We start from the raw sequence: 27990 nt of genomic DNA, 5'->3' as shown, positions 1-27990 counted from the left end.
CTTTCATTGGCTGCTGCTTGGAATATTCCAAATCAGTCCAAAGAAATACAGCAGAGTTAAAAGTGTGCCAATACACCCCTGTCTCCCCTAATTATCAAAGGTGCATTTCAATTAAACGGTAGCCTAATTAGTGTTTGACATGGCTTTGACTCTGAGTTATAATTGTATATTTGCCCGCCAATGTAAGATATATCTAAATAAACATGATTATCTGCCTCGTGTCTCAGGTTTCAACACGGATACATGAAGTTTACTGTGTGTCACCAACACACTCATCTGTGTACACAACAGGCGTTTAACTGATCCGCCCACGGAGATGAGACACAGACACAATCAGGATGAATATGTTTTACTGGGGAGGAGTGTGTGTGTGTGTGTGTGTGTGTGTGAGAGAGAGAGAGAGAGAGAGAGAGAGAGAGAGAGAGGAAGAGAGAGAGGGGGGAGGGAGAGAGAGAGAGAGAGAGAGAGAGAGAGAGATGGTGGTGAGGAAAAGAGCTGGTCTCATCTGTCTGAAGTCATTTACCGAAGTAGGGCAGTTACTTTTCCTATAATGCGATCAGGAGACACTGATCAGACTATCAGTGTGTTTTTATTCCCCGGACTTACACACAATGGTGAAGTGAACTCAGGCGGGTTTCTCCTTGCAGAAGTGTCACACTTGTCTCTCAGCGGGAAGTGAAAACGATCATTTGCAGGCTACAATTAAGTCGAGCGTGTTTTTATCACCTCAGATCATAAAGTGTTATCATCGTTGGGATCTGCTTTCTGCCTTGTGGACATCAAGAAGAGAAAAGGTGAGTTATTTTAATTAACAAAAAGTTTGTTTTGTTTTTTTAAAAAAAATCCACAGCCTCTTTTAATGTGTTTTAAAATTTTTTTACATGCGATCTTATGTTAAATGGTGCAATAGGAGCTGTGTGTGAAGCATCAGAGAGGATGTGGTAAATGTGTAAAGAGTAGGGAATCTTATATAAAGCCGTCCTACATTTTACCTGTGAGAACAAAACCAAGCAGGACTTGACTAGTGTTGAACATCCTCTAACATGGCCAGATCAAGTTGTTTAGGGGCCTTGGGCCAAAATGTTGCAATGGACCCCTCCTGGACACTACATATAGGGCCTAATGGACATAATAGAATTCAAAAAACTGGATATTGAGATAGAGCCCTTCCATAAACCAAGGACTCAAGATCAAGTAATAATGGAACAATAATGCAGCAATGATTATATTATACTAGAGTAATGCAGTTTGTCCAAAAATTTCACATAAAAATAGCAAAAATCAACTGTCACAAAATTAACCCGGGGCCTCTGGGCACCCTGGCAGAGTCCTGCATCGGGTCAGAGAGTAACAGGCACCCTATTATTAGAGATGTGCTGCTCAATATTATGACAATAAGCAAAAAAAAAAATATTTAAATTGCATTTCCTGATTTACTTTCATTTTAAAATATAATATCTTATTTTCACATGTATGAAATGTCCCAACACAATCACGTTAGACGTGCTGCCTAACCAGTTTGAACAAAACATGGTAATTATTGGATTCGTGGTTTCAGGTCGGGTCGCAGAACTTAATGGTCATATGTGCAGTGGTGTGATGTAACAAAATAAATTATACTTTGTTACGGTACTTAAGTATCTTTTAGGAGTATCTGTACTTGACCTGAGTTTCTATATTTCTGTTAACTTTCACTTTTACTCCACTACATTTCCTAAATAAAATGTACTTTTAGTCCAATACATTTCCCCTAAACATCTTTGTTACTTATTAAAAAAGAGGGAAGGAAGGAGGAATGGACAGAGGGATGAATGAAGGAATGGGAGGGAGGGAAAAACTGGATTTTGTTCTTTAAATCCTTTAAGATGTGAGGACCTCATTTTTTTCCTCAAGTGAAATGTACGCTCAATTTTTAAAGACATGTTAAGAGGAAATAAACCTCATGTGTGTCAGAATTCTAACAACTAGCTTTTTGTTAACATCATTTACTTTCAATACTTAAGTACATTTAATGTCATAAAATTACTTTTGATACTTTAGTAAATAAATAGGTAAATATCAGATACTTTAAGACTTTTACTCAAGCAACTAATATGTGACTTTAATTTATAGTATGGCTCTCAGGTTCTTCCTCTACCATTACATATGTTCTGGTAGTGGGGCAGATGTGGTATTGCACGTCGTAGTTCAAGTTCAGGAGCAGGTCTTGAAAATCAGACCCATGCAGGACTCTGCCGCCTGGAGCCTGGGGCAGTTGCCCACTTTGCCCAGTTAGTTACAGGCATGTCTTAAAATCTTCAAAATGTTCATGTCAGATTTAGGCAGGTTTGAATCAACAACATCTAAAGTACGCCCAGGTCAAGGCAAAAAATGTATTAAATGTAGAGAAGGTGACAGTTGCTCTCTGGTTGTGTGGTCACTCATGGACGCTGCAGCAAGGCAGAGAATTGTTGCTAGAGGATATTCAGTCTGTTCTTTCTGCCAGCAGCCATGTCACACTCAGAGCGCCCATCAGCACCGTTAAGAAATAGCACCTGCTACCAGGAAGCTGAGAGGTCTGATGTTTGTTCCTCCTGTGCTTCCTCTGCAGGGCGAGAGGAGTATGATGAGGTGATTTGTTTTCTTGGTGATGCTGTTGCAGAGTTTAGGGCAAATTCACATCAAGAAAATTGTATTTAATACTAAATTCACTCAACAATTGGACAAAACATTTTATTCATGTCTGACTACAAAGATACTTTACTATTTAAATTTCTGAGCAGAATTGCTGCCCTAAAGATGTAAATGTAAACTAAAGCCTGTCCTTAAGAAACACCTCAGTGTCCTTTGTTTTATTATAAATCCCTGGAGTTTCTCTTCTGATGTGTTTCATAATTCCATCTCAGGACGTCTTGTTATTGTAGGATGCATTGCTAGCTTGGGAGAGTCACTGCGGTAGTTTTCAGAGATTCATTATTTCCTTTGCTGTCCTCTGGGATTTTTGTTTTGGACGAAAAGCTGCTGCATAAAACATTATAATGGACTGGAATATAACACCATGTTTCTCTGACATCAAGACAAATGAATGCCCAGGGCTCAGAGGAAAGAGACCAACAAAAACTTTATTTGTAAGTCAACTAGAATGAAGCTACTGATAACTATCAACCTTGAAATAACATGTCTTTGGTATTAATAAAAAGCTCTTATCCAACCCAAAGGGAAAACCCTGGCTCACAGAGCAAAGACCTCTATGTTCCAGCACAGCTGTTATCGCCAAAAACCCGACGTAACCTTAAGAAACATCCCCTCGGAGGGAATACAGCACCACTAAAACAGCAGATTTCTGTTTGCTAAGCCTTTTATGGCCGATGACTCACAGATATCACACAATCTTGTGATTCACTAACTGACAATAGATCATGGGCCACATTTATCAAACTTCCAAGAATTACGATTAAAAATGCCTTAAAGGTGAACAGTAGCATGGGAGTTAAGGGGACTCGCTGACAAGAAGCTGTGAGACTGAATCAAAACACCAAAGTTAAGGGCCGTAGAACCAAAACAATGAGCTGAGAGACGACACAATGCTGCGGTAGAAACATCAGTCAAGTATATTTGAGGGAGGCCTCTCACATTACACGTAGTCATCTGATTTATTGTTAATATAAAAAATATTGATAATAGCAGCTTTAAAGCCTCAGAACACTTTGTTTCACATTTAAAGTATTTCGCTAATATGTTAAATACTCTAGCCTTGTAAGACCATCCTGATGACGTGAGCTCAACATCCTGTTTCATTCTCTGTATCAGTCTGAATGGTGGCTCCCAAAGCAACAAGCGCTAACTCTTACTTGCACTTTTTAGCCATTATTCAACTGGATTTGACAAAAGCTTGATTTATCAACTTGCTCCATTGGTGATAAAGATGTTACTGTTTTATTACGCTGATTGACTGAGGAGTTTGTCAAGGCGAGAGCTATCGCCCACTGATAGTGTTTGGGGCGGCACCTCCAGTCAAGACTGATACAGAGAACTAAACAGACTGTTTAGCCCATGTCATCAGGATGGTCTTACCAGGCTATAAATATTCATCAATAAATAAGACAGCTGTGTTCCAGACTCCTCAGCTCTGATTGGTTGTTTTCCTTCAGCCTCGGGGGATTCGAGCAAATGTCAGTGGGGGCAGTAGGAGGAGGCAGAGGAACATGTGTTGTTAAATCCTTATTAGTGAAAAGATACGTCACATCACCTTTCTCCAACTAAGCTATGCCCACTTCAAACAAGTGAACAGCTCAGATAAAAAAACACAAATACAGAAATCTGTCGTGAGGGAACCAAAACAACGCTAACAGGAAACTGTGGGCTCATGTAAGACACTGCCACTCACAGGAAGAGGGTGACTGAGAAAATAGGTTTTCAGGACCACGAGTAGAAGTAAAAATGACAGAATTTTAGTTTTATCTTTCACATAAATTAAGATTTAAACTTTTAGCAGTTTAATAATACAGGTCCAGGTTGTAATAAATAATTAAAGTGTCACCCAGTTTTTTCACTACAGTCTCAGCCTGATGCTCCAAGAAGTATCCTCCATGTCTCTTGCACATGATCTTTACTGTCTGCAGCAAAACACTGGAAGCCCTGCTACGTGTGCATTTGACTCTGACGGAGTTGCTCTACCACTGCTCTTCTGCAGGGTCAAGAGGGGCTGTTTACAGACGACATCAGCAACCTAATGTCCCGCAAAACCAAACACTGACATGACCCCTTTGCAGGCCTACACAAGTTTATTAACAATTTCAGTTTTTTGAGTCAGCTGATGCTTTTTGGGATATCTTTGAATTTAAATGCCCAAATATTTCCTCCAGAGGTTGTACTGTGAATTCTAGGAGACATTCATGCCTAAAAATTAAGAATTTATTTGATAAAAAAAAGGAAGAAAAAGACTGAAATTTAGAAAAAAATACATGATATACACGAGGTTTCTTACAGTTTTATGTGAGGAAGTACTGACTTTTTAGGAACACCACAACATCTTTGACACTCAACACTGATGGCTCGCTCTAAAACATATCTGATGCAAGTGTGTCTGTTGAATTTCACTTCCTTTATTGTAAGAGCATTTCCTCATTTTCACTTCTGCACCTCTTTAGAAACGTAATGTTCCACTGATGTGTGCTGTTGGCATCATCTAAGCCGCACGAGAAGTTCATGGGAAAAGGGCGCTGAGGGGACGGACCTGAGGGGAGAGGACAGCAGAGGAGCTTTTTACCAGGAGAGGATGGAGGCGACTGTGTGTGGCATGAAGAGAGATGACGGCTCTATCTGAAGTTGAATAAACATTTTTTTCAGCTGTTTGGGCTAAGCAGGTGTTAGGGAGTTGCCACAGCTGCTCGGGGAATCCAGTGGATGTGTTGGAGGTGAAGAGGCTGAGCACAGCGGCTGCCAGGCTGCAGCTATGGTTGTTGAGGCAAGGTTTCCTCCTTCCTCATCAGTGACCTCGCCGTTTGTTTCACCATGCCAGAAGACCCCATTGCCTCCTCCTTCTACATCGTCCTGGAACTGCTGATTGCTTTGTTCTCCGTGCTGGGCAATGTACTGGTCTGCTGGGCCGTGTGCCTCAACACAAACCTGCAGAGCATCACCAACTTCTTTGTGGTGTCACTTGCAATTGCTGACATCGCTGTGGGTGTCCTGGCCATTCCCTTCGCCATCGTCATCAGCACTGGATTCTGCTCCAACTTCTATGGGTGCCTGTTCCTTGCCTGCTTCGTGCTGGTTCTGACACAGAGCTCCATCTTCAGCCTGCTGGCCATCGCTATAGACCGCTACATAGCAATCAAGTTACCGCTCAGGTCAGTGACCCAGAGGGGCAGTGGGTACTTCTTATACAGAGACACAGAGAAAAGGTTAGCTTTACAATAGACAGCATTAACAAAGGGTTTATAAGTTGTAGTTAGTGACTCAGTTAATGGTTAATAAATCAATTATTTACACTTTATAGATCTGTTATAAACTGTTAATAAGAATTACTTTTCAGTTTCCAGGTTGAGAAAACTCCCTCAGTCACTTGGACTTAAATTCATTTATTAATAACGTACAATTGCAGACTTGATGGAATAAAAACTCTTTATTAATGACTTATTAATGACATATTGATGCTAACAGCTGCAGTTGTGGTCTGTTAGAAAGGGAGAGCATTTATTAATAGTTTAGAAAAACACATTCGTCAAAGGTTCGGTGTGTAGGATTTAGGGGGATGGGCAGAAATGGAATATAATGTAATAAGTATGTTTTCTTCAGTGTATGATCCCTAAAAAAAGGATAGCTATGTTTTTGTTATCTTGAAATTAATTGTTTATTTTTATATAAGGAGCAGGTCCTCGTCCATGGAGATTGCCATGATGCACTGACATGTTTCTACAGTAGCCCACAATAGACAAACCAAGCACTGACTCTACATAGGGCCATTTGCGTCCTGCATCAGCCATCATAGTTTGCAGTGTCCAAAAAACACTGATTTTTTAAAGTGAAAATGATTTATTTAGTGTTTTTACCACTTTAAATCACCAGGACTAATTGTTCTTGGAGAGGAAGAGACCTCCATGGATAATTTGGCGCTTAGTAAAAACCTACTTAAGTTATCAAAGAAATATGTGAGCACACATTAGCAGGTGCACTAGTGGCCTGTCTTGGATATGCTAAAAAGCTTGGGAGAAACGCTGGTTTGAAAAGTGAAACTGCTATATTTAGTGTATTACTGGTTAAAATCACCTGGTCAGTTTATTTTGGTGAGGACTGAAGGAATTTGAACCAGGAGAAGTTTCACCTGGTTGCAGTCTGGACCTTTAACTTTTAATAAGACTAGTTACAACTTATGAATCCTTTAGCTTCACCCTTTATAGCTCTTAAGCATGATACAATAAGAAAAAGAAAAAATTAAATATTCTTAAACAGAAAAAGACATATTCTAAGCATTCATTTTAATTAATTGACTTCATATTTTACTGCTTGCTTTATGCACACACACACACACACACACACACACACACATATATACAGTACAGGCCAAAAGTTTGGACACACCTTCTCATTCAATGCGTTTTCTTTATTTTCATGACTATTTACATTGTAGATTCTCACTGAAGGCATCAAAACTATGAATGAACACATGTGGAGTTATGTACTTAACAAAAAAAGGTGAAATAACTGAAAACATGTTTTATATTCTAGTTTCTTCAAAATAGCCACCCTTTGCTCTGATTACTGCTTTGCACACTCTTGGCATTCTCTCCATGAGCTTCAAGAGGTAGTCACCTGAAATGGTTTTCCAACAGTCTTGAAGGAGTTCCCAGAGGTGTTTAGCACTTGTTGGCCCCTTTGCCTTCACTCTGCGGTCCAGCTCACCCCAAACCATCTCGATTGGGTTCAGGTCCGGTGACTGTGGAGGCCAGGTCATCTGCCGCAGCACTCCATCACTCTCCTTCTTGGTCAAATAGCCCTTACACAGCCTGGAGGTGTGTTTGGGGTCATTGTCCTGTTGAAAAATAAATGATCGTCCAACTAAACGCAAACCGGATGGGATGGCATGTCACTGCAGGATGCTGTGGTAGCCATGCTGGTTCAGTGTGCCTTCAATTTTGAATAAATCCCCAACAGTGTCACCAGCAAAACACCCCCACACCATCACACCTCCTCCTCCATGCTTCACAGTGGGAACCAGGCATGTGGAATCCATCCGTTCACCTTTTCTGCGTCTCACAAAGACACGGCGGTTGGAACCAAAGATCTCAAATTTGGACTCATCAGACCAAAGCACAGATTTCCACTGGTCTAATGTCCATTCCTTGTGTTTCTTGGCCCAAACAAATCTCTTCTGCTTGTTGCCTCTCCTTAGCAGTGGTTTCCTAGCAGCTATTTGACCATGAAGGCCTGATTGGCGCAGTCTCCTCTTAACAGTTGTTCTAGAGATGGGTCTGCTGCTAGAACTCTGTGTGGCATTCATCTGGTCTCTGATCTGAGCTGCTGTTAACTTGCAATTTCTGAGGCTGGTGACTCGGATGAACTTATCCTCAGAAGCAGAGGTGACTCTTGGTCTTCCTTTCCTGGGTCGGTCCTCATGTGTGCCAGTTTCGTTGTAGCGCTTGATGGTTTTTGCGACTCCACTTGGGGACACATTTAAAGTTTTTGCAATTTTCCGGACTGACTGACCTTCATTTCTTAAAGTAATGATGGCCACTCGTTTTTCTTTAGTTAGCTGATTGGTTCTTGCCATAATATACGGCTGTCGGCTGTGTATTAACCTGACTTCTGCACAACACAACTGATGGTCCCAACCCCATTAATAAAGCAAGAAATTCCACTAATTAACCCTGATAAGGCACACCTGTGAAGTGGAAACCATTTCAGGTGACTACCTCTTGAAGCTCATGGAGAGAATGCCAAGAGTGTGCAAAGCAGTAATCAGAGCAAAGGGTGGCTATTTTGAAGAAACTAGAATATAAAACATGTTTTCAGTTATTTCACCTTTTTTTGTTAAGTACATAACTCCACGTGTTCATTCATAGTTTTGATGCCTTCAGTGAGAATCTACAATGTAAATAGTCATGAAAATAAAGAAAACACATTGAATGAGAAGGTGTGTCCAAACTTTTGGCCTGTACTGTATATATATATATATATATATATATATATGTATCCTAGTCTATGTAAAGTGACTTTGAGGAATTCGAAAAGCACCATATGACTCCAATGTATCATTATTATGGATTATTGAAATGTGCCATATGTAACCCTTGTTACAAAGCTAAAAGCAGTCCAACCAATGTTTTCTCAGCTCAGTCTAATCTGTTTCATAGTCCCAGGCAGTGGAGATCTCACAATAATACTTCATTTTTAACTATCAGTGAAGACATGACATTTGAACCAGAAAGTCTTGGCTGAAGAAATCTTTCCAGGAATGGTCTCTCTCCCGAGGCTGTGTCCCCCCAGGGCAGTCAAATGAATTGTGCTCTAATTGCTTATACAGACTGTGTGGTCCCCCTGTAACCGCCTGAGAAATCTTATCTTTATTGTTTTACAGTAAAAACACAATACTGTGGCTGTTTATGCTAAGCATCAGCTTAGATTTATTATTCAAATTAGCCAAGAATGATATGTCTCCAGACATTTAACCTGTCACCTTTACAACACTCTGACTAATGGTGATGCTGCAGATCGAGTTGTGACCTCATCACACTGAAAGATTAAACATTAGAGCCACATAGAGCTCAGCCTTCCTGTTATTTAAGACTCAAAGAGTTTTCACACAGCCCCCTTGTCTTGCCAATGATACATGAGGTTTTTTCTTCGTTGTTTTTTGCATCCCTGATGTGGGGAGCGCTTTTGTTTTTGCAGCATTAACCTTTGCACTTTAACATCTCAAGAATGTAATAGAAACAAGCCAAATATCTCAGCTGCTCTCCCACACTGCGCTGCAGGCGAACTCAAAATAGACTCTTCCTTTGAGGAGTCCTGAATGACTTTGTTTATCTTTACTGTTTTAGTTCCGGGATGAAAAGTGCTTCCACAGAGCAATTAGCTGATCATTATAAGTCATGGGGAACTTATACTGTTTCCAAAAGATTATTAATTACTGTGAACATTTTAAGTGTGGCTGTTTGGTCTTTGGGAAACTGACAGATCTGGTGCTTGATGTTTGCATCATCTCCCCCTCCAGGTACAACAGCTTGGTGACAGGCGAGCGGGCACGAGGCATCATCGCCATCTGCTGGGTTTTATCCATCATCATCGGTCTGACCCCCATGATGGGCTGGCATAAGCTGCCCATGAACAGCGACCCCCTCTGCTCGCCTGGCCTGATGAAGTGCCTGTTTGAGGAGGTGGTGGTCATGGAGTATATGGTCTACTTCAACTTCTTTGCCTGTGTACTGATTCCCCTGCTGATGATGCTGGCCATCTACCTGTGTATCTTCATGGCCGCTCGCCGCCAGCTCAAGCTGATCGAGGTGAAGGCAGTTCATGGAGAGAAGTCGCGCTCCACGTTGCAGAAAGAGGTCCAGGCTGCTAAGTCTCTGGCCATCATTGTCGGGCTGTTTGCAGTCTGCTGGCTGCCTCTACACATTATCAACTGCTTCACCCTCTTCTGTCCTCAGTGTGATCGTCCTCCGGCCTGGATCATGTACGTGGCCATAATTCTTTCCCACGCCAACTCGGTGGTCAATCCCTTCATCTACGCCTACCGCATCAGAGAGTTCAGACAAACCTTCCGTAGGATAATCCGGCGCCACATCCTGGGCCGGCATGAGCTGTTAGAGAGTGGTAGCAGCATGCGCAACTCCACTCACAACAGTTTTTCTGACTCTATCAGACTCAAGGCAAATGGCCTCAGCATTGACCTTTTCCCTGAACACAGCACCAGCAGCAGTAGCTGTGAAAGCTCCTACCGCTGCACCACTAACATCTCTCCTGTGGGGGGCAGTCTGGTGGCAGTATCCCGCCCCCCTCTGTCAGTCATTATTGCCCACTGTCCTAAGATGGGCCCTTGTCCACTGCAAACCCTCAGACAGTCTCATATAGGACATCATCTACAGTATGCGGAGCAGCAGCATGACTGCGCTGGACCAGAAGTGGTGGAGGATAAGGACAAAGAGAACCTCTGCAAGCAGAACACAAAGAGTTGCTTCAGTGAGCTGGCAAAGGTGTGCTGACCCATGCATATTCATTAATAATCAGGAGCCTTGCAGTAACATGTTAACTTGGCAGCAGCTCACGAACGATTGGAATAACACCTGATCCGCAATGGAAATGGGAGCACTGTAAAAAGATAATGGACAACGAATTTCACTGAGATAACTTTAATCTCTTTGCCATGAGAAACTGTTTTCAGGATTTGAATACAGTGACTATTTAAAGAGATGGGTTGGATTTTTTTAACTGGGGTTGTCTGGGGTACTTATCTATAGTCAGCGTATTACTAACAGTAGATGTCAGTCGGTACGCCCCCAGTTTGGAGAAGCAGGCTGGGGTCTGACACGGAAGCTAAACAATGTACTGCTGTGGATGGAGTCAGCAGCAAAACAGCCACGTAAAATAAAGTCCCACCTACAACAAAATTATATATCAGTTAAAGTATGCTATATTAAGAGTATTTTTTACTTCTTAACCTTTCTGTCAGACAGCCAACGGGGGAAAACGTTAAAGGCTTCAGTTCCCTCCCCTCTCATCAAGGCCACCAGACTCCATTGACAAAAACAGTAATTCTAGCTCACTGAACACTGGAGCTTCTGGTCTACTGCTGCTTCAATCAGTCAGTTAGTTTGTTTTATTGTGTAACTTTGCTGAACCTGAACATACCATTTTAAATGTCAAAGTCACACAATAACACAAACAAATGATTGCTTGGGGCAGTGGTAAGCCTGGCTTTGAAGAGAACTGTCTGACAAAGCAGGGAAAATACTCTCAATATAGCATACATTTACAGTGGTTTTGATTTTTTTAGGTGGGACTTTTTAAGGTGGCTAAAATTTGTCTTGTTGCTGACCCCTCCACGGTAGTAGATTATTTAGCCTCCATGTCCGACTCCAGTCTGCTTCTCCAAACTGGGGGTGTGCAGACTGACATCTACTGTTTATAGTATACCGTCCATGGATAAGTACCCCATACAACCCCACTTCAAAAAATCTATGCCTTTAATTTAAACCAGGTTAAAAGTCTAAAAGCACTGTTGGAGGCCCAAAGAGTTTGTGCTGCTTCATAACACCCACATGACCATGAAAATGACTGAATGACTGCCATTTTTATTTTTAAGGTGCAGGCACTTCACACATCACAAATGGCTCTGCGTTCATTTCAACAAACAAGACTAAATGCTTTCGCTTTCTCTTTGTGAATAGTTAAGAGTTCAGCACAAATGTACTTTGAACAGTGAAACTGTGCGACCCACCGAAGCTTAGCCAATATAAAGAGAAGGGACAGTATGGACCCTCACTCTCTTAATACATAAGGAGTGATTCATTGTTGACTTTTCATGATGTCCATCTTTGTTGAACTGCAGGCTGAAATAATACCATAGTGTGTGAGTAAATTTCATCCTGTCATTTCTGATCTGAATGGACCATTGGCTGAAGACTTATTGTAAGACTTATTATTAAATTATTGGTACATATTTAAATTTTCAGGGATGTGGGTATAAATGCACTGTGATGGATTCACCTTATACCACTATCATGGATCATGTGCGGAGGATTGTTTCATATTCAGTCTTGCACCATCATTTGCACCATATTTTGATTCAGTCAATCCATAGGAGCTGCATGGTGCGGACAGCGACACCAATCTGCTTAACAAAGTTCAAGCTCATTTGCAGAACTTTTTTTCTCACATTTGTCCTATTCCTTACTCTCACTTTGTAATCCAGCTTCACTGCATAGGTTTATGTGTCACAACATTAAATGAATGAGTTCTAATTGGACTAAAATATAAAAACAGGACTTTCACCAGTGACAGATTGGTTCATGTTTGTGTCAAAGGCAATATAATGTTTGACATGTTTTAAAGCTATAGGCACTGGAGTTGGTAATGTATTGCTCAAACGTAACTTTGTATTTTTGTTGGCTCTGTGTGACTTGACTTATTTAAGTTATATTAATGTAAATGTTGGCTTCTGGGCTAGTTTGATGAATGATGGGATATAACTGTAAAAGGATAATGAATGATTATATTTTAGACTTAAGTCAAACTCATGGATGAAGTTCTTGTTTTTTATTTTTCCTGATGGATGTCTCCCTAATCCAGCCCAGCTGTTGCCTTCTGTGCTATTATCACAAGTAATACTTACAGGGTTTGAACTCAGCAATGGCCACAATGGCACATTAATTATTCATTCACTGTAGGAGCAGCTCCAAGCTTCACTTTGGTTCCTCACCATTTAGGGTTTGACATCGGATCTGGAGGTCTGCAACTGAGTTAGAGATCTGGTTTGCTCATTCTGGGAAAAGGTTAGTTAAGTAGTCAAACTATCTTTGGAGTTATTTATTTTCCCAGCTTTTATCACAAGTCCCCTGTGAGTTCATGTTGCAGGGTGCAGGGCCCACTTCTTTTTCCATGTTTCCCCACGGGTCTGTAGTGCTTTTTTAAAGATTCACCACAGAAAGCTCCTGGGTGCTCATGCTCTACTGCTGTCCTGTGTGGCAGCATCTTGTCTCCTCAGCTGGGTCATGTCGAGGGTATGATCCAAAACTTTAGGCTATTAAAGCTCTATGGGGCATTTAGTGAGAAAACATATGTATAGTAAATATGGAGCTACAGACAGTTTCCAAACAAGGAAACAGTATGGTTGCTTCTGTTTAAAGGCAAAAAAATTACAAGCACATCTGAAGCTCATGGTTTAAAACATTGAATGATACTGTTTTATGGTGGTTTATGTGCCCACTGGTTAGTACCTTCAGACCAGGCTAGCTATTTCCACCTGTTTTCAGTCTTTATGCTAAACTAAGCTAAGCTAAGCAGTTGCTGGTAGTACTTTTACTACTGTATATTGGTTCAGTCTTACAACTCTCATCAGCTCACATTTACAGGCACTACCTGTACCTGCTCATTATCAAACGGCAAACAGACAAAGTTAAAAAAGAGCTGTTGAAAATAATGGAGCATTAAACAGCAAACAGCACTGTCTCCTACAAGTTATGTTCTAATGTAACCAAAATCAGGATTACCTTAACCAAAGTGCTTTTATTTTCAAAACCTAAGACAGGAGCTCTGGATGAGAATCCAAATTCTGGTGTCAATGTCCTGCTCTTTGTATGCCTGTCACCCTGCCCAACTACCTCCTTGCAAAGCCTTCACTGTACATGAATGTAGATTTTCCTCACCTGAAAGACAGATTGTCGCTGAACATAATCCAAGGTGGGGAAACTCCAGCAACACTTCTTGTTTTTAGAACAACTTTATTGGTCAACATGATTCTGATGATGGCCACAAGCTGGAATGCTTTGGTTTGCAATAAAATTGCTCTAAATAATACAAGTGCTGCTGGATTTTGAATGCCTTTAATTTGTCTTCCTTCTCTGTGCACCTTGGAAGTAGGTGAAGTTGCTCCAGAAACCCTCCAAGTCCAAAATTAACTTTATTTTTTGCTCTGTTTTGGTGTCCACCAGCTCCTTAGAGAAATATCTGGCTCTTTAGGTGCAATCCTATCTCCTAGAAATTACGTTCGCATTTTACTAAACTGCTTTTTTAATTATGATGTTGTGGCAATGTAATTGCTGCCGGGATTACAGTATTGTAGGTTCAACTCTCCAGAGGTATAGAGTAGTGCAGGAATAAGTCCTTAAACCCAGAAATGAGGTAGCATTTTAGCAAAATGTGTAATATAAACTTTTGTTTGCTACAGAGCTTATTTTCAGCAATATTCCAAAATACAATGGAAAAACAATATTGGCTTTATTTTGTCGGAGGAACCAGGGCGATTTTAATTTTTGGTTCCAGTTTGTGGTGGGAAACAACAAAGCCTCTTTTTCAGTCAGCGTTGACATCATTGTCCAGCAGGTAGCTATAAATTATGGCTACCCGCTGGACAATGATGTCAAGAGTTTATATTATTCTGTTTCTTATTAAAGTTTTAGACAAGAAATGTAGTAACAAAACTCTTGTCTTAGGTTTAGACATCAAATACCCTCTGGTTAAGGTGAGGAAAAGTTGTGATTTGGGTTACATTATAATGAGAAATGTAATATCAAAACCTCTTGTCTTGGGTTCAGACATCAAATGCACTTTGAAAACAATAATGCTGTAGTCACTACATGTGGACACTGTATTGCTTGATTGCATTTTTTGGTAAAAAACAAACAAACAAACAAACAAACAAACAAACAAAAAAGTGAAATACACAGCCAGTGAACATTTTGCTGATATGTTCAGTATCAACATTTTTGCAACGTGCCAGATTTTTGTTGTTTTAGGTTAGTTGTATATAAACATGATTTCTAGGAGACAGGGCTGCACAAACATCAACATATTAAACTTCAGTGATCCAAAGGAAAAATGATAAAGAAAAGAAAAATGATCCAAAGGTCCACAAAGCTTCTCACACTTTACAGTTTAAAAGTCCAAGCCTTCATACAGTAGATTTCCATGACTGTGTGACTAAGACCTGACCTACAACATTTGCAAATACGTTGACGCTGCCGGTTGCTTTTACAGCAACTCCTCAGCTCTTAAATTTTCAGGTTGCAACCTTAAAATAAAAACAAAAGCGTCCTCAGTTTCATAAGACATTTTCAGTTTTCAGTTGAGGCTTTAATCTCATTTTCTGAGCGCAGAAACACAGGATGACTTCCAGTGAAGAGATGATAAAAAATATAGGGCTGAAACTACTGATGATTTTCATTAACATTTAATCTGCAGATCATTTTCACGATTAATCAAAAAATAATTTAGTCTATAAAATGTACAAAAAAGAAAATGCAAGCACAAGTTTCCAGAGCCCAAAATGACGTCTTCAAATTTCTTCTTTTGTCCGATCAACAGTCCAAGACCCAAAGACTCTTCATTTGCTATCATAAATGGCAAAAGGCAATTAATTTTCTCTCAAATGACTAATCAATTAATCTTTCTCCTGGGAGCTACAGAGCCTCTTTGAGTGACTGGTGGAAAAATAACATGACCCTCCCTTTACCATAAATTAGCAATTAGATTTTTAAAATGTATCACTCAAAGGCCATGGTATTTTACTCTTCTTGTGCATGTTGTTTAGTCAGTGCAAATGGTTTGTTTTGTCCAAATTTTAAATGAGATGTTGAATAAAGGTATTTTGATGAAATGTCATTATTTTAAGATCAGAATTGTTATGTTTTTGTGCCCGAGGACAGTCAAAAATGTGAAAATCCAACAATAATTTCTGTTTTTAAAGTTTCTGGCTACGATAAATGAATTAATTTTAGAGATTAGAGATTTTTTACACAAAACATGTTTTATTTGGAAAACTGTGGTAAAATAAACACAAAATACAACCATTTAAATTTGTATGGCCCTCCCCTATGCCAAAATAAAAAAAACATTAGTCCTCTTCCCAATCATACATAATGAACAGTCCCTTACAAAAATAAAGTTAACTGAATATATTATATACTCAAAAATGTATATAATGTCCTGTAATACTTCTATCACTGCTACAAACGCTCCCATTGCACATGAAAAGTCACAAACCTCAATCTGTTCCAAACTTTGAGGTGCATTTGTCTTTATTTCTTATTATTTCTATTCAGAGCTTTATCATTACAGGCATATTTATAAAAAAGGCTGCCAGCCTCACCTAACAAACTTCAATATTTAGAATTCTCAGGAAGGAGAAGAAAGAAAAATATTTTAGAGTTTTGGAGCTGAATATCTTGATAAATGCTACATCCATCACATTACTGAGATCTACATTTGCCATATATTGTTTAAAAAATTACCCCTAAATGTTTTTTAGTGAATGATTGTTTACCTTTGATGATGTAAGCTTAATCCATCTAATGGACTTGGGTTTACTGGTGTTTTTCAACAAACATATGTTTTTTTTTAACATACAGTAGGGGAAAATAAGTTTTAAACATATCAAACATTTTATCAAAAACACATTTCCAATGCAGCTATTCACTTAAAATTTAGACCAGGCACTGGCATTAATTCATTGAAACCACTCTAAAAAAGGAATGGCAATGTAGAAAAACAGAAAAAAGGATACTGTAACTAAAAAACCTTCAAGGTGCTCTTTGATGCCGGGGTGATAAATTGTGGCAACAAAAGGAGGTGACCAAGGCAATCTTGAGGTCCAAAGATTAAAAAGCCTTTATTTGAAGTGGCTAATACGTTGTAAAAGATAAAATGCACCTACACGTTGCGGCACACAGCCTTCATCAGGGTGACAAATCTATCATGAGGATACAGGTGAAACCTATATAGGTAATACCAGGAAGTGACGTTGCACGTTGTATGTGAATGTGGAAAGTCTATGAGCAAAACATCACTATGTGATGAGGTCAGACCGAGAATGTGTTGATTTGGTGGTCGAAGGTCAAAGGTCAAGTTCACTGTGACTTCACAAAGCATGTTTTTGGCCATAACTCAAGAATTAATACATAGGGGCGTTGGTGGCTTAGTGGATAGAGCAGACGTCCCATGTACAAGGCTGTTGCCGCTGCGGCCGGGGTTCGACTCCAGCCTGTGGCCCTTTGCTGCATGTCATTACCCCTCTCTCTCTCCCCCCTTCACACTTAACTGTCCTATCTATAAAGGTAAAACTGCCCCAACTCCCCCCCCCCCAAAAAAAAAAAAAAAAATATATATATATATACAGTACAGGCCAAAAGTTTGGACACACCTTCTCATTCAATGCGTTTTCTTTATTTTCATGACTATTTACATTGTAGATTCTCACTGAAGGCATCAAAACTATGAATGAACACATGTGGAGTTATGTACTTAACAAAAAAGGTGAAATAACTGAAAACATGTTTTATATTCTAGTTTCTTCAAAATAGCCACCCTTTGCTCTGATTACTGCTTTGCACACTCTTGGCATTCTCTCCATGAGCTTCAAGAGGTAGTCACCTGAAATGGTTTTCCAACTGCCTTGAAGGAGTTCCCAGAGGTGTTTAGCACTTGTTGGCCCCTTTGCCTTCACTCTGCGGTCCAGCTCACCCCAAACCATCTCAATTGGGTTCAGGTCCGGTGACTGTGGAGGCCAGGTCATCTGCCGCAGCACTCCATCACTCTCCTTCTTGGTCAAATAGCCCTTACACAGCCTGGAGGTGTGTTTGGGGTCATTGTCCTGTTGAAAAATAAATGATCGTCCAACTAAACGCAAACCGGATGGGATGGCATGTCGCTGCAGGATGCTGTGGTAGCCATGCTGGTTCAGTGTGCCTTCAATTTTGAATAAATCCCCAACAGTGTCACCAGCAAAACACCCCCACACCATCACACCTCCTCCTCCATGCTTCACAGTGGGAACCAGGCATGTGGAATCCATCCGTTCACCTTTTCTGCGTCTCACAAAGACACGGCGGTTGGAACCAAAGATCTCAAATTTGGACTCATCAGACCAAAGCACAGATTTCCACTGGTCTAATGTCCATTCCTTGTGTTTCTTGGCCCAAACAAATCTCTTCTGCTTGTTGCCTCTCCTTAGCAGTGGTTTCCTAGCAGCTATTTGACCATGAAGGCCTGATTGGCGCAGTCTCCTCTTAACAGTTGTTCTAGAGATGGGTCTGCTGCTAGAACTCTGTGTGGCATTCATCTGGTCTCTGATCTGAGCTGCTGTTAACTTGCGATTTCTGAGGCTGGTGACTCGGATGAACTTATCCTCAGAAGCAGAGGTGACTCTTGGTCTTCCTTTCCTGGGTCGGTCCTCATGTGTGCCAGTTTCGTTGTAGCGCTTGATGGTTTTTGCGACTCCACTTGGGGACACATTTAAAGTTTTTGCAATTTTCCGGACTAACTGACCTTCATTTCTTAAAGTAATGATGGCCACTCGTTTTTCTTTAGTTAGCTGATTGGTTCTTGCCATAATATGAATTTTAACAGTTGTCCAATAGGGCTGTCGGCTGTGTATTAACCTGACTTCTGCACAACACAACTGATGGTCCCAACCCCATTGATAAAGCAAGAAATTCCACTAATTAACCCTGATAAGGCACACCTGTGAAGTGGAAACCATTTCAGGTGACTACCTCTTGAAGCTCATGGAGAGAATGCCAAGAGTGTGCAAAGCAGTAATCAGAGCAAAGGGTGGCTATTTTGAAGAAACTAGAATATAAAACATGTTTTCAGTTATTTCACCTTTTTTTGTTAAGTACATAACTCCACATGTGTTCATTCATAGTTTTGATGCCTTCAGTGAGAATCTACAATGTAAATAGTCATGAAAATGAAGAAAACGCATTGAATGAAACAGTGTGTCCAAACTTTTGGCCTGTACTGTATATGAAGAATTAATATGTTAATCATGACAAAATTTCATGCAAATGTCTTTAAGGTCAAAAGTCAGCTTCACTGTGACATCATAATAACTTGCAAAAACACTTTTCTGGCCATTACTCAACATCTTATCTTAGAAACATAGGGGGACATTTGGTCAGAAACTAAATGCATGACACTAATCTTGGGTGCCCATGTCGAAACTGTGCTGATTGCATAGATCTTCTGTGCTGCAGATGTGTGTGAAGCATCGATGCTTTCACAGACATGGATTTAAACTGTAAATGCTACTTGACATGTTCGCTGAGGCATGCAACCATAAAGCACAAATTCTAGTTTGGAACGTGCTGCAGGCATCAAATTCAGAATAGGTGTGTATTTCCAAAAGCAATTAAGTTTATTAGTTTGAAGATTAAATATCTTGCTACTATATTGTACCATATTAAATTGAACATAGGTCAAAAAGGATTTGCAAATCATTACATTCATGTTTTTAAATTTATGTTTGAAAGTGTCCCAACTTTTTTTGAATTGGGATTGTAAGAGAGTGAGAAAACTTTTAGCAGCAATAAATTAACATCTAAGGCAGAAATATCTTTCCCATGTATATGATGTTTATCAGGGTGTAAACCTGCAATGCTTCAGTTTGGGTCAAATGTTGAGTGAATTCCCAAGTACAGAACTGTTATTTGTCTTTATTTATGTGCTCATGTCAGTATAGATTCTAATTCTGTGGGAAACACTGAATGGTCATAATAATATGCTCTGAATCTGAGACAGCATCACAACTGCTTTTGCAATTTTTTGCTCCTTCAAATTCATTGCAAAACACACCTAAAAATATTGCAACATGCACTGCAATTTCTTAGAAAGGCTGCCGTGAAATTAGGCATTTCAGGCCATAGCAATCAGAAAAAACAGCCCACAAAATCCTGGAAGAACTGTAAAAGTCCAGAATGCCAGTCTGTCTGTGTGTGGAGACTCCATGGATACCTGAAACAGCAGTCCCTTGTCCCCTCATTTTAACGGCTTCAGCTTTGAAAGGAGAGGAAGAGGAGAAGGATGCAAAAGATGTGTGTGTGTTTGTGTGTGTGTGTACCATCTCTACATTATGCAGGCCAGTTCATACAGCCTCCCTCGGAGAGCTGAGTCTTTGTCACAAAGTGTGGACCACAACACTGATTGAACAGCGTCTACTGTTGCAGTTTGTGCCCAGTCTAATATAGCTTGTTACTCCCTCTTGTTTCGCTCTGTGTGCTAGTGGAGCCTAACTGCAGTCAGGACCAGAAAATGTTTGTCACGATCCTGCTCGGAGGTCAGTAAAGTTCCTTGATATATTTATATTCTCACTGCTTTAAAGGTGGAAAAAAAATTCAACCAAAGTTGCTATTGATGTAGAGTAGGATTAATCTTGATGTTTGACGTTTGATTATTTTAGTTTACAGGAAAACATACATTATTTATGGTAGCAAATGGTTTCTACGCCTCAGAAATCAATTTGATAGTGACCTGGTTTGCTATCTGAGCACAGGTAGAATAAAGTCGCATTATGAAATAATCAAACTGCAAAGTTTAATGTGCAACAGATATTACAAGATATTTTTCTTGACAGAGGACAGGATGGAAATGCTCAATCCCAACTGCAGGCTGATAAACTTCATCCATCATTTAAAGGAGCGGTGTGGTCTTGATCGCAAAGGTACTGAAATACTCAAACATTTATAGTGGTTTGGATTTGCAGTAGTGGTAATGGCTGAAATGATCCATTAGTCACACTTTACTGGCCATTAAAATTCCTTTTATCCCTGTTGGAATCAATAGAGTGTAATCCCAACATAATGCACCTGAAACACCAACTGTCCTTTTGTAGTCAGATATCTATGAAAATGTCTAAAACTTATTGTCAGTTCTATAGCACTCAGAACTTGAACAGTAGGTCTGGCCACATGTTTATCAATTATTGACACCAAAATTTAATGTTAATCTTAGCTAAATAAAATTGTTCCTGCAGAGTGTGTGGAGTTGATGGACAGTAACAGTAGAGTGATGAACCTGGAGGGGAAGCAGCAAAGTGTGGCTCTGGCCAGCAGCGTGCTGGTAGAAAGACAAAACTACGTCCTCCTACGAGTATGCCGTGAGTCCATCTGACTCCACGTTTATATCTATATATCTATATCTTATCTCTATTTGGAAAAAAAACAACAAAAAAGATTATCATGATTATAATTCTAGTTTTGCTAAGTGAATGTAAAAGTATGATTTTAGTTTAAGTATGTGGATGTTTTTCCAATTAAGATGATATAATTACAGTATATACAGTATATTATATTTTTATTTTGGCAGATATTGTAGGTGTAGTTTAAACTCTGCTGTGCTGTTTGTGAAGGTATTCTATGGTAACATTTTGTTTTATGGGGGAAATGCCTGACAAACTTGTCCAGCAGTTTTATTAGACATTAAAGTTTATGACTTTACTTCCCTTCAGGAGACAGTGATACTGGAGGTCGGAAATATGTGTCTCTCCTAAACAACTTCAGCCAGAGTCATCCTGAGTTAGCAGGTAACAATAACCATTGCCAGAGGAAAATAAACTTCACGACTGAAACTGAACAGAGCAGCACTGATCAACCAGCAGACTAAAAGTAGCTCTCTGAGGCTTCCTGTTGGTCAAACTCATGTTTACAACTTGAATTCAACTCTGTTGTAGAGCTGCTGAGGAAACTGAATAACCCAGAGCAAGAGCGAGACAGAGAGATCAGAGGAGGACGGACACAGAGGAAGAGTCCTGCCAACCAAAGTGGGAGCAAAAACATCTCTGCAAATAACAAGAGACGCCAAATCAAGTAGTTTCTGTACAACTTAAAACTTTAAAAACGAAATAAATTTGTGTCATATTTACTGAAACGGTCCCTATACTCTGGAAAAAAGTACATGAAATGCACAAGGAACTTACATCAAACTGCTCCAACAGCAAAGGTTTGGAAACAGCCAACCTCAGACGTCTGTAGAAATCTTGAGGGGGGTACTACAGGGAAGATTAATGTTTTTATAATATTTGGGCCTGACCACCTTGTATTCATTAGATTTTTTTTTGTAATGAAATCAGAAAAATCTGAAAAAAATTCAGCTTTGAATATGTTTATGATCTCAATCAGTAAGCAAAGTCCTTTGACGTCACTGGGGATGCTGTCCCAAATTTAATGACGTCATTAAATTTCAAGAACCAAGGTTATAAATAGGTCCACTGGCCCTGTTCCTCTACAGCCCTGAAGACAAATGGCCGTCCCCCAAGAGCTTAGGTCTGTCTGAGGTTTCTGCCTATTAGAGAAACATTTTTCCTTACCACCATCACCAAGTGCTTGCTCAAGGGGAAATTTTTCGGTCTGCGGCTGTGGACGATTTGCCTCCCCACTGACTGGCCTCCTCGCATGCTGTCCAAAGACAGATTAGGACCGCATGCCCTGATGCCCCTCACTGGAAGGATGTTTCCAGATGATTTGGGGCATCTCTCTCCACAGCCTGCAAATGGAGAAGCTCTGCCCACAACTCCCTTAGACCAACACGCCACCCCACTGGACCATCACCCAGACCGCCCCCATGGAGACCTGATCATCCTCATCTTCCTCCACATCATGTCCCTCGAAGACATCCAGCTCAGCCTGCTCTGCTCTCACCTGAGAGGTCAGGCACTGCACTAGACAACTCATACATTGTCATTGTGTTTGTTTGACTTTTTCTTTTTTTACAGTAAACAAGTAAGGTTGTATAAAATGTTATTAATCTCATATTAATGTACTGAAACCTCATATATACAGTAATTTGTTCTTAAATTATTTTACAACGAGAGACTAAGGAGTCTGTCTGATTTCAACAATGAATGTACCTTTTGTGCTTCAGACTGAATGAAACCTAAATCATTTGTTATTGTTTGTTGGCATGTCCAGGGTTTGATGTCCTCTGCTTTCGGCCTTAAAATCGGGCCTGCGTTCCAAATCACATACTTCTACTATATACTTTTAGTATATACTGCAGCTGCCCTTAAAAAGTATGTAGTGTAGTATGCAGTATGCATGCAGTATGCAGTATGCATGCAGTATGCATACTATTGGGACTCACTACATCCGCCATCACATCGCTCCCTGAACTCCGACCCTCTTGCTCACTTCCGCCGCCGTCCGTAGCGCCACATTTGAATATTTTGTTTTGTTGTACTTCAGAGATGCAGCAAATCTCCTCTCGTCGAGCTTGCCAGAGTCGTGCATACGATAAGATGTTTGTTGTTAAATATATTTACAGCTATGCAGCTGCTGGCACTATATTCTGTCTGCACGTGAAGCAGCCTTACATTCACATTACTTTTATTTGTAGTGTAACATACTTACACATTCTTACTACATTACTTTATATGTATTTGACTTTTACTATTTATATATTTACTAGTCTATACTCCTCATACCTGGTCCATAGTGTATTCATATTTAGTCATATTCATTCATTATTTATACCACACTTACACCACTGCCTATACTGGTAGAATCTTCTATATTGTAATCATACTTGAACCCTAACATTGATTATATTCTAATCACAATAAAGTTGAATGTTGTAACCGTGTTCTTGCAAAACTGTATGATATATGACAGTATATAATCAGATTATTGCAGTCCTAATATGTAGTGTCTTAGTATCTCAAATTAAATAAACCATGTATGAAAGGAAGTGTGGGCGTTGGTTGTACATGCAGCTCAGTCAGTGCGACGTAACTTCCGCTGCGCAAAGGATTGTGGGTCAGAATGGCCAAAGAAGCACGCTGACATGCATACTGCGAAATATGACCGGATGTAGTAGAACATCCTGGTACTTTTGGCATACTGCATCTGACATGCTATGTATTGGGACACACTAATTCTTTTTCTGGCATACTAAATAGTATGGTAGTATGGGTATTGGAACGCAGGGCGGGACTGCAAACTTCACCAAACAGGAGAGGCGAATATGTTTAGTTTCACAGAAACACCACCGCCAACTAGTGTGTTGGGGGTGTAACTGCAGAGTGACAGACACACCATCGCACAAGTATAAATGCTCACAATGGCGTAGGCCAGGTGCGTAGGCTCTGCATAGTGCTGACGCACAATTAAGCAGAAAAAATAATGAAGTGATAACATTTAATATCCAAAAGGTCAAAAGGTCAGCTTCACTTTGACATTATAATGTTATACATAAAAAACTTTTCTGTGTGTGAAGCATCATGTTTTCACAGACATTGATGTAAACTGTGCATGGAGACATACAACCATAAGGCAGTAATTCCAATTGCAATTATTTTATTATTACTAAAGTTAGGTGTTGGAACAGCTGGGGGTTCAGTGCCAGGAGAAGCCAGGGGTCAGTAGATGCCCTGCTTAACCTGCTGAGCCCAGCTACTCCATTACCTAACCTGCATGTCATCGGGCGAACCGGAGCATCCCGGAGAAAACCCGACCTAACAAGTGGAGAACATGCAAACTCCACACGGAGAGACAGCAGCCAGATGGATTTGAGGCCAGGACTCTTTCTGTAGGTGCGTTTGCACTCAGGGTTTTTGGTGCACAAATTGAAAATGCACACAGAAAAACCTGAGTGGAAAAGCAGAGAATTGATCTTTTGCTAAGCCCCTTTGTGATGGCCCGACAAGCCCACACTGTAACTAACTGCGCTCCCTGAAAAAAGTGGTATCATGTTTTTGGAAAAATGACATCGTGATTCCAGAGAGAAGCAGACAGAGGGATCTACAAAATGTGCTTGAAGGATATATCCAGGATGTCAAACTGACTCAGCAGCAATAACACCTTAAAAATACAAAGATATTAGAAGCTAAAGCCAGTCTGCGTCTGGGGGCGGGACTTAGCGAAGGGTCAATTAGTGAGCACTGTAGGAGCCATCCATGGTGTCCGGTGTTAATTTGTCCGGTAGGGGTCACTGTGTTGTCTGAAACATTCACTTACGGACAGGTGTTGCTTGAGGCGGGAGCACTCTTCTGACGCGCAACTTCAAGTCAGGTGTAGACTTTGGAGTTGAGGGTGGAGGTGGGCACGGCACCAATTTTCTCACACAAGGCTGGGTCGTTTTGGTGAGGGGAGGGAGGACGGGCACACGACTAGACCTGTCTTCAGACTGAGACGGGGTCCTGTCAGCAGAGAGAGGGAACCGAGTGTGCCTCGATAATTGCGGAGACTCACCCTGGTGCTCTGCTTTGAGCTTGTGCCAAGCGTCCACCTTCATCTCACTCAGGCCCTCTGTGACCTTTTTGTTTTCTTCCCTGGCACGCTGATAAGTCACCTCGTACTTGACTTTTTCGCCCTTTAATGCCATGAGCTGCTTCTTGAGCTCTCTGTTGTCCCACTGACTCTTCATCAGCTTCACCACCACGTTATCTGGACGCTGTGCCAACAGGAGCTTTAGCTCCTCGATCTCTTCGCGCTGTTTCACAACGAGTGCCGCTTGGCGCAGCACACGGCGCTCTTTCTGGTAGCGCTGCCTGTATTTATACAGCAGAAAGGTGGGATCATAGACTCGCTTTCCACTCCTCGCTCTGTCTGTGATCAACACAATTTTCTGCCTAAGAAGCTTCTCGAAAGCCTCTCTCAGTCCGTCAATCTCAGTCTCAAACTCCCTGTTGTGCAGCGTGAGGGACTCAACTTCCTCCCTGAGTGTTTTCACTGTCTGCTCTAAGGAGTCTTTTGCAGCCTTCTGGATAGTGATGGTATGTTGCTGCTGCGATACGTGGTGCGTAGAGAGCTGCAGCTCTCTTTCTAACCTCCCCTTCTCTGTCAGGATCACCCTGTATTTCTCCTCCTCCAGCTTAAGGTCCCGTTTCACATTGTCTTTATATCTGTCCTGCAACACCTGTGTGTTCTCCAGTTTCCTACTGACCTCTATCAGCTGGTTGCGCACAGAGTCACAATCCCTCTTGACCTGGTCCAGCTCTCTGCCCATTTTTTTCTGATCCAAAGTCCTGGCTTGGATCTCCTGCTGCTGTTTTTCAACTCTTGTAGTCAGCAGATCAATTTGTCTCTGGGCCCTGAACAGATTCTCAAGGGTGTGGTCTTTCTCAGTCTTGAGAACGGTCATCTGGATTTTCATCTCAGTCTGCTCGTTCCTTTTATCTCTAATCTCAGTTTTGAGATCATTTATTTCCTGGTCCTGGTCCTTGATGCGTTGCATTGTTTCATTGGCATTCTTTTCAAGTTTTCTTTTGACTTTCTTGTCGATGTTTGCGTCACTTTGAAGCTTTGATATTAAGCTACTCTGTTTAAATGCTTCACTTTTGTGCAACTCAATTTCTAAATTTTGAGCATCTATAACTACCCTCATCTCATCCATCTGGCAGCTCATTTCTATTTGTACTGATTTAAGCTCATTTCTTTCGCTTACCAGGTTTTTAATTTGCCTTTTCAAGCAACTTATGTTATCCTGGTGAATTTGATTTTGGTCTTTCTGAATTTCAATTTCCTTTCTCAATTCTTCCGATTTTTGTTTCGTTTTATCAACAAATTCTTGACAATGAAGCAGTTTTTTTACCTCTTCATTGTATGAATTACATCGAGCTTTCAGTTTCTTATACTTCTCCGTCATCTTGTCCCGTTCGGTGTCCTTCTCAATTAGCAGTTGTTTCTGCTGTTCAAGTCTTTTGGAGACAGACATGTTTTGCCCCGTCAACACTGCTACATCGTGCTGCAGTGCCTGCACTTCCGAGGTCAGTTTCTTGTTGTCCATCTCAATGTTACGAAACCTCCTCAGTTCATTTTCCTTGTGTTCTCTGAGGATCTTTTCAGCCGACAGTTGTTTTTCAGAGTCAGCCAAGATCCCTTTCAAGTCCACAATTTGTTTTTCGAGCTCATTCTTTTCAGAACCCCACTGTGTATGGGCAGATTGAGATATCTGGAGCTCTTTATGCAATACGTCCAGCTCAGCGCTTTGCCCTCTGATAATAGCTTGTAGCTGAGCAATATCGTGCTCCACTGAAGCGAGAGAAACAATCCTTTTCTGATGCTGTTTGTTTTGCTCCATTAAACTTTTCTCACGGTTAATGGCGACTTCCAGTTGCTCCTGTAGTTGAGCAATCCTACTTGCTTGAGGATCGGTGTTTCTTGCCCTATTCATTTTGACTGACGAAATTTCGCTCGTGTGTATGGTGCGACGGCGCGGTGAAGATTTGAACTAACGCGGTTGATTTCAGAAAATATTATGGAGATTGGGTTGTACTTACAAACTTTTGAAGCTTTGATGTGAGGTGCCTTTGTGACATCACAGAACAAATTCCGTCACCCCGCCCCCTTTTGGCTACATTGTCATTACGTCACTTTGGAATCATAAGGTTCATCTGACGTTTGTCAAAATATAGTTTTCATACATTATTATTCTGTGACAACTTATTAACACTGTGTGCGTGTTGTTGTTGTTTTTTTTTTTTTGAAGTTCTATGCAGTTTTGGACTTTTTTATTTATAAAACAAAAAGGTTCTGTATCTCAAATCAAACTTTACCCTGGTTCCGTCAGGTTCTATCTGTGAGCCAATCAGCACTGAGAAAGCACACATAACAGCCAATCAGGGTTGGCTTCTTTGTGATGCGACAGTGTCCTTTTCAGCCCTCTCAGTGGACGCAGAGCAGTGACTCGGCATTTTGTTTTGCGCGAACCCCTCTGAAGCGAGCCGGAGGTGGTGTGAGTGCGGTCCGTTTTATCTGCGCATTGTAAACGCAAAGCTCTCCGGGGCCGCTTTGCCTTTTGCCACTGTACTTTTGCCGTAGAGAGAGACCACACGCTATCTCAGCAGGACGCTTCAAAAACCCAAACACAACGGAACCATGGCAACAGTTAGCGACAACACGACCGGTGCACGCCTCCTCCTCTAGTCTGCATGTTGAAATGTCCTTGAGCAAGATACTGAACCTCAAATTCCTCCCGATGGCTGTGTGAGTGTATTAAAAACTGAATAGCAGTACAAGTGCAGTCCATTTAGCCTACCATTTAATTTGGCCAGTCAAGGTGAGAGCACCTGAGCTGTTCAGA

The 27990-nt window shown here is 40.8% G+C and overlaps 2 protein-coding genes across 3 annotated transcripts; both read left to right on the top strand.

Moving 5' to 3' along the window:
- Positions 1-487: 487 nt before the first annotated feature.
- Positions 488-14218, top strand: adora2aa (adenosine A2a receptor a). 2 transcript variants are annotated; one of them, XM_033619207.2, is made up of 3 exons: positions 488-794; positions 5130-5831; positions 9695-14218. In XM_033619207.2, exons 2-3 carry the CDS (start codon positions 5494-5496, stop codon positions 10683-10685), a joined length of 1329 nt encoding a protein of 442 aa, XP_033475098.2. In that variant the 5' UTR covers positions 488-794; positions 5130-5493; the 3' UTR covers positions 10686-14218. The 2 variants fall into 2 exon arrangements, with proteins under 2 accessions (XP_033475098.2, XP_078027058.1); XM_078170932.1 differs by lacking the exon at positions 488-794 and adding an exon at positions 2499-2610.
- A 5805-nt stretch (positions 14219-20023) lies between these two features.
- On the top strand, positions 20024-23007 carry c8h22orf15 (chromosome 8 C22orf15 homolog). Its single transcript, XM_033618743.2, has 5 exons — positions 20024-20251; positions 20549-20635; positions 20948-21070; positions 21422-21496; positions 21644-23007. The coding sequence occupies exons 1-5, from the start codon at positions 20227-20229 to the stop codon at positions 21781-21783; spliced, it is 450 nt and encodes a 149-aa protein (XP_033474634.1). The 5' UTR covers positions 20024-20226; the 3' UTR covers positions 21784-23007.
- The last annotated feature ends 4983 nt before the right edge of the window (positions 23008-27990 follow it).

This window comes from Epinephelus lanceolatus, chromosome 9 (genome assembly GCF_041903045.1).
Source record: "Epinephelus lanceolatus isolate andai-2023 chromosome 9, ASM4190304v1, whole genome shotgun sequence".
In the NCBI taxonomy this organism is placed as follows: domain Eukaryota; kingdom Metazoa; phylum Chordata; class Actinopteri; order Perciformes; family Serranidae; genus Epinephelus; species Epinephelus lanceolatus.
Note: the sequence above shows the minus strand (reverse complement) of the source record. Positions and strands in the feature narration are given on the sequence as shown.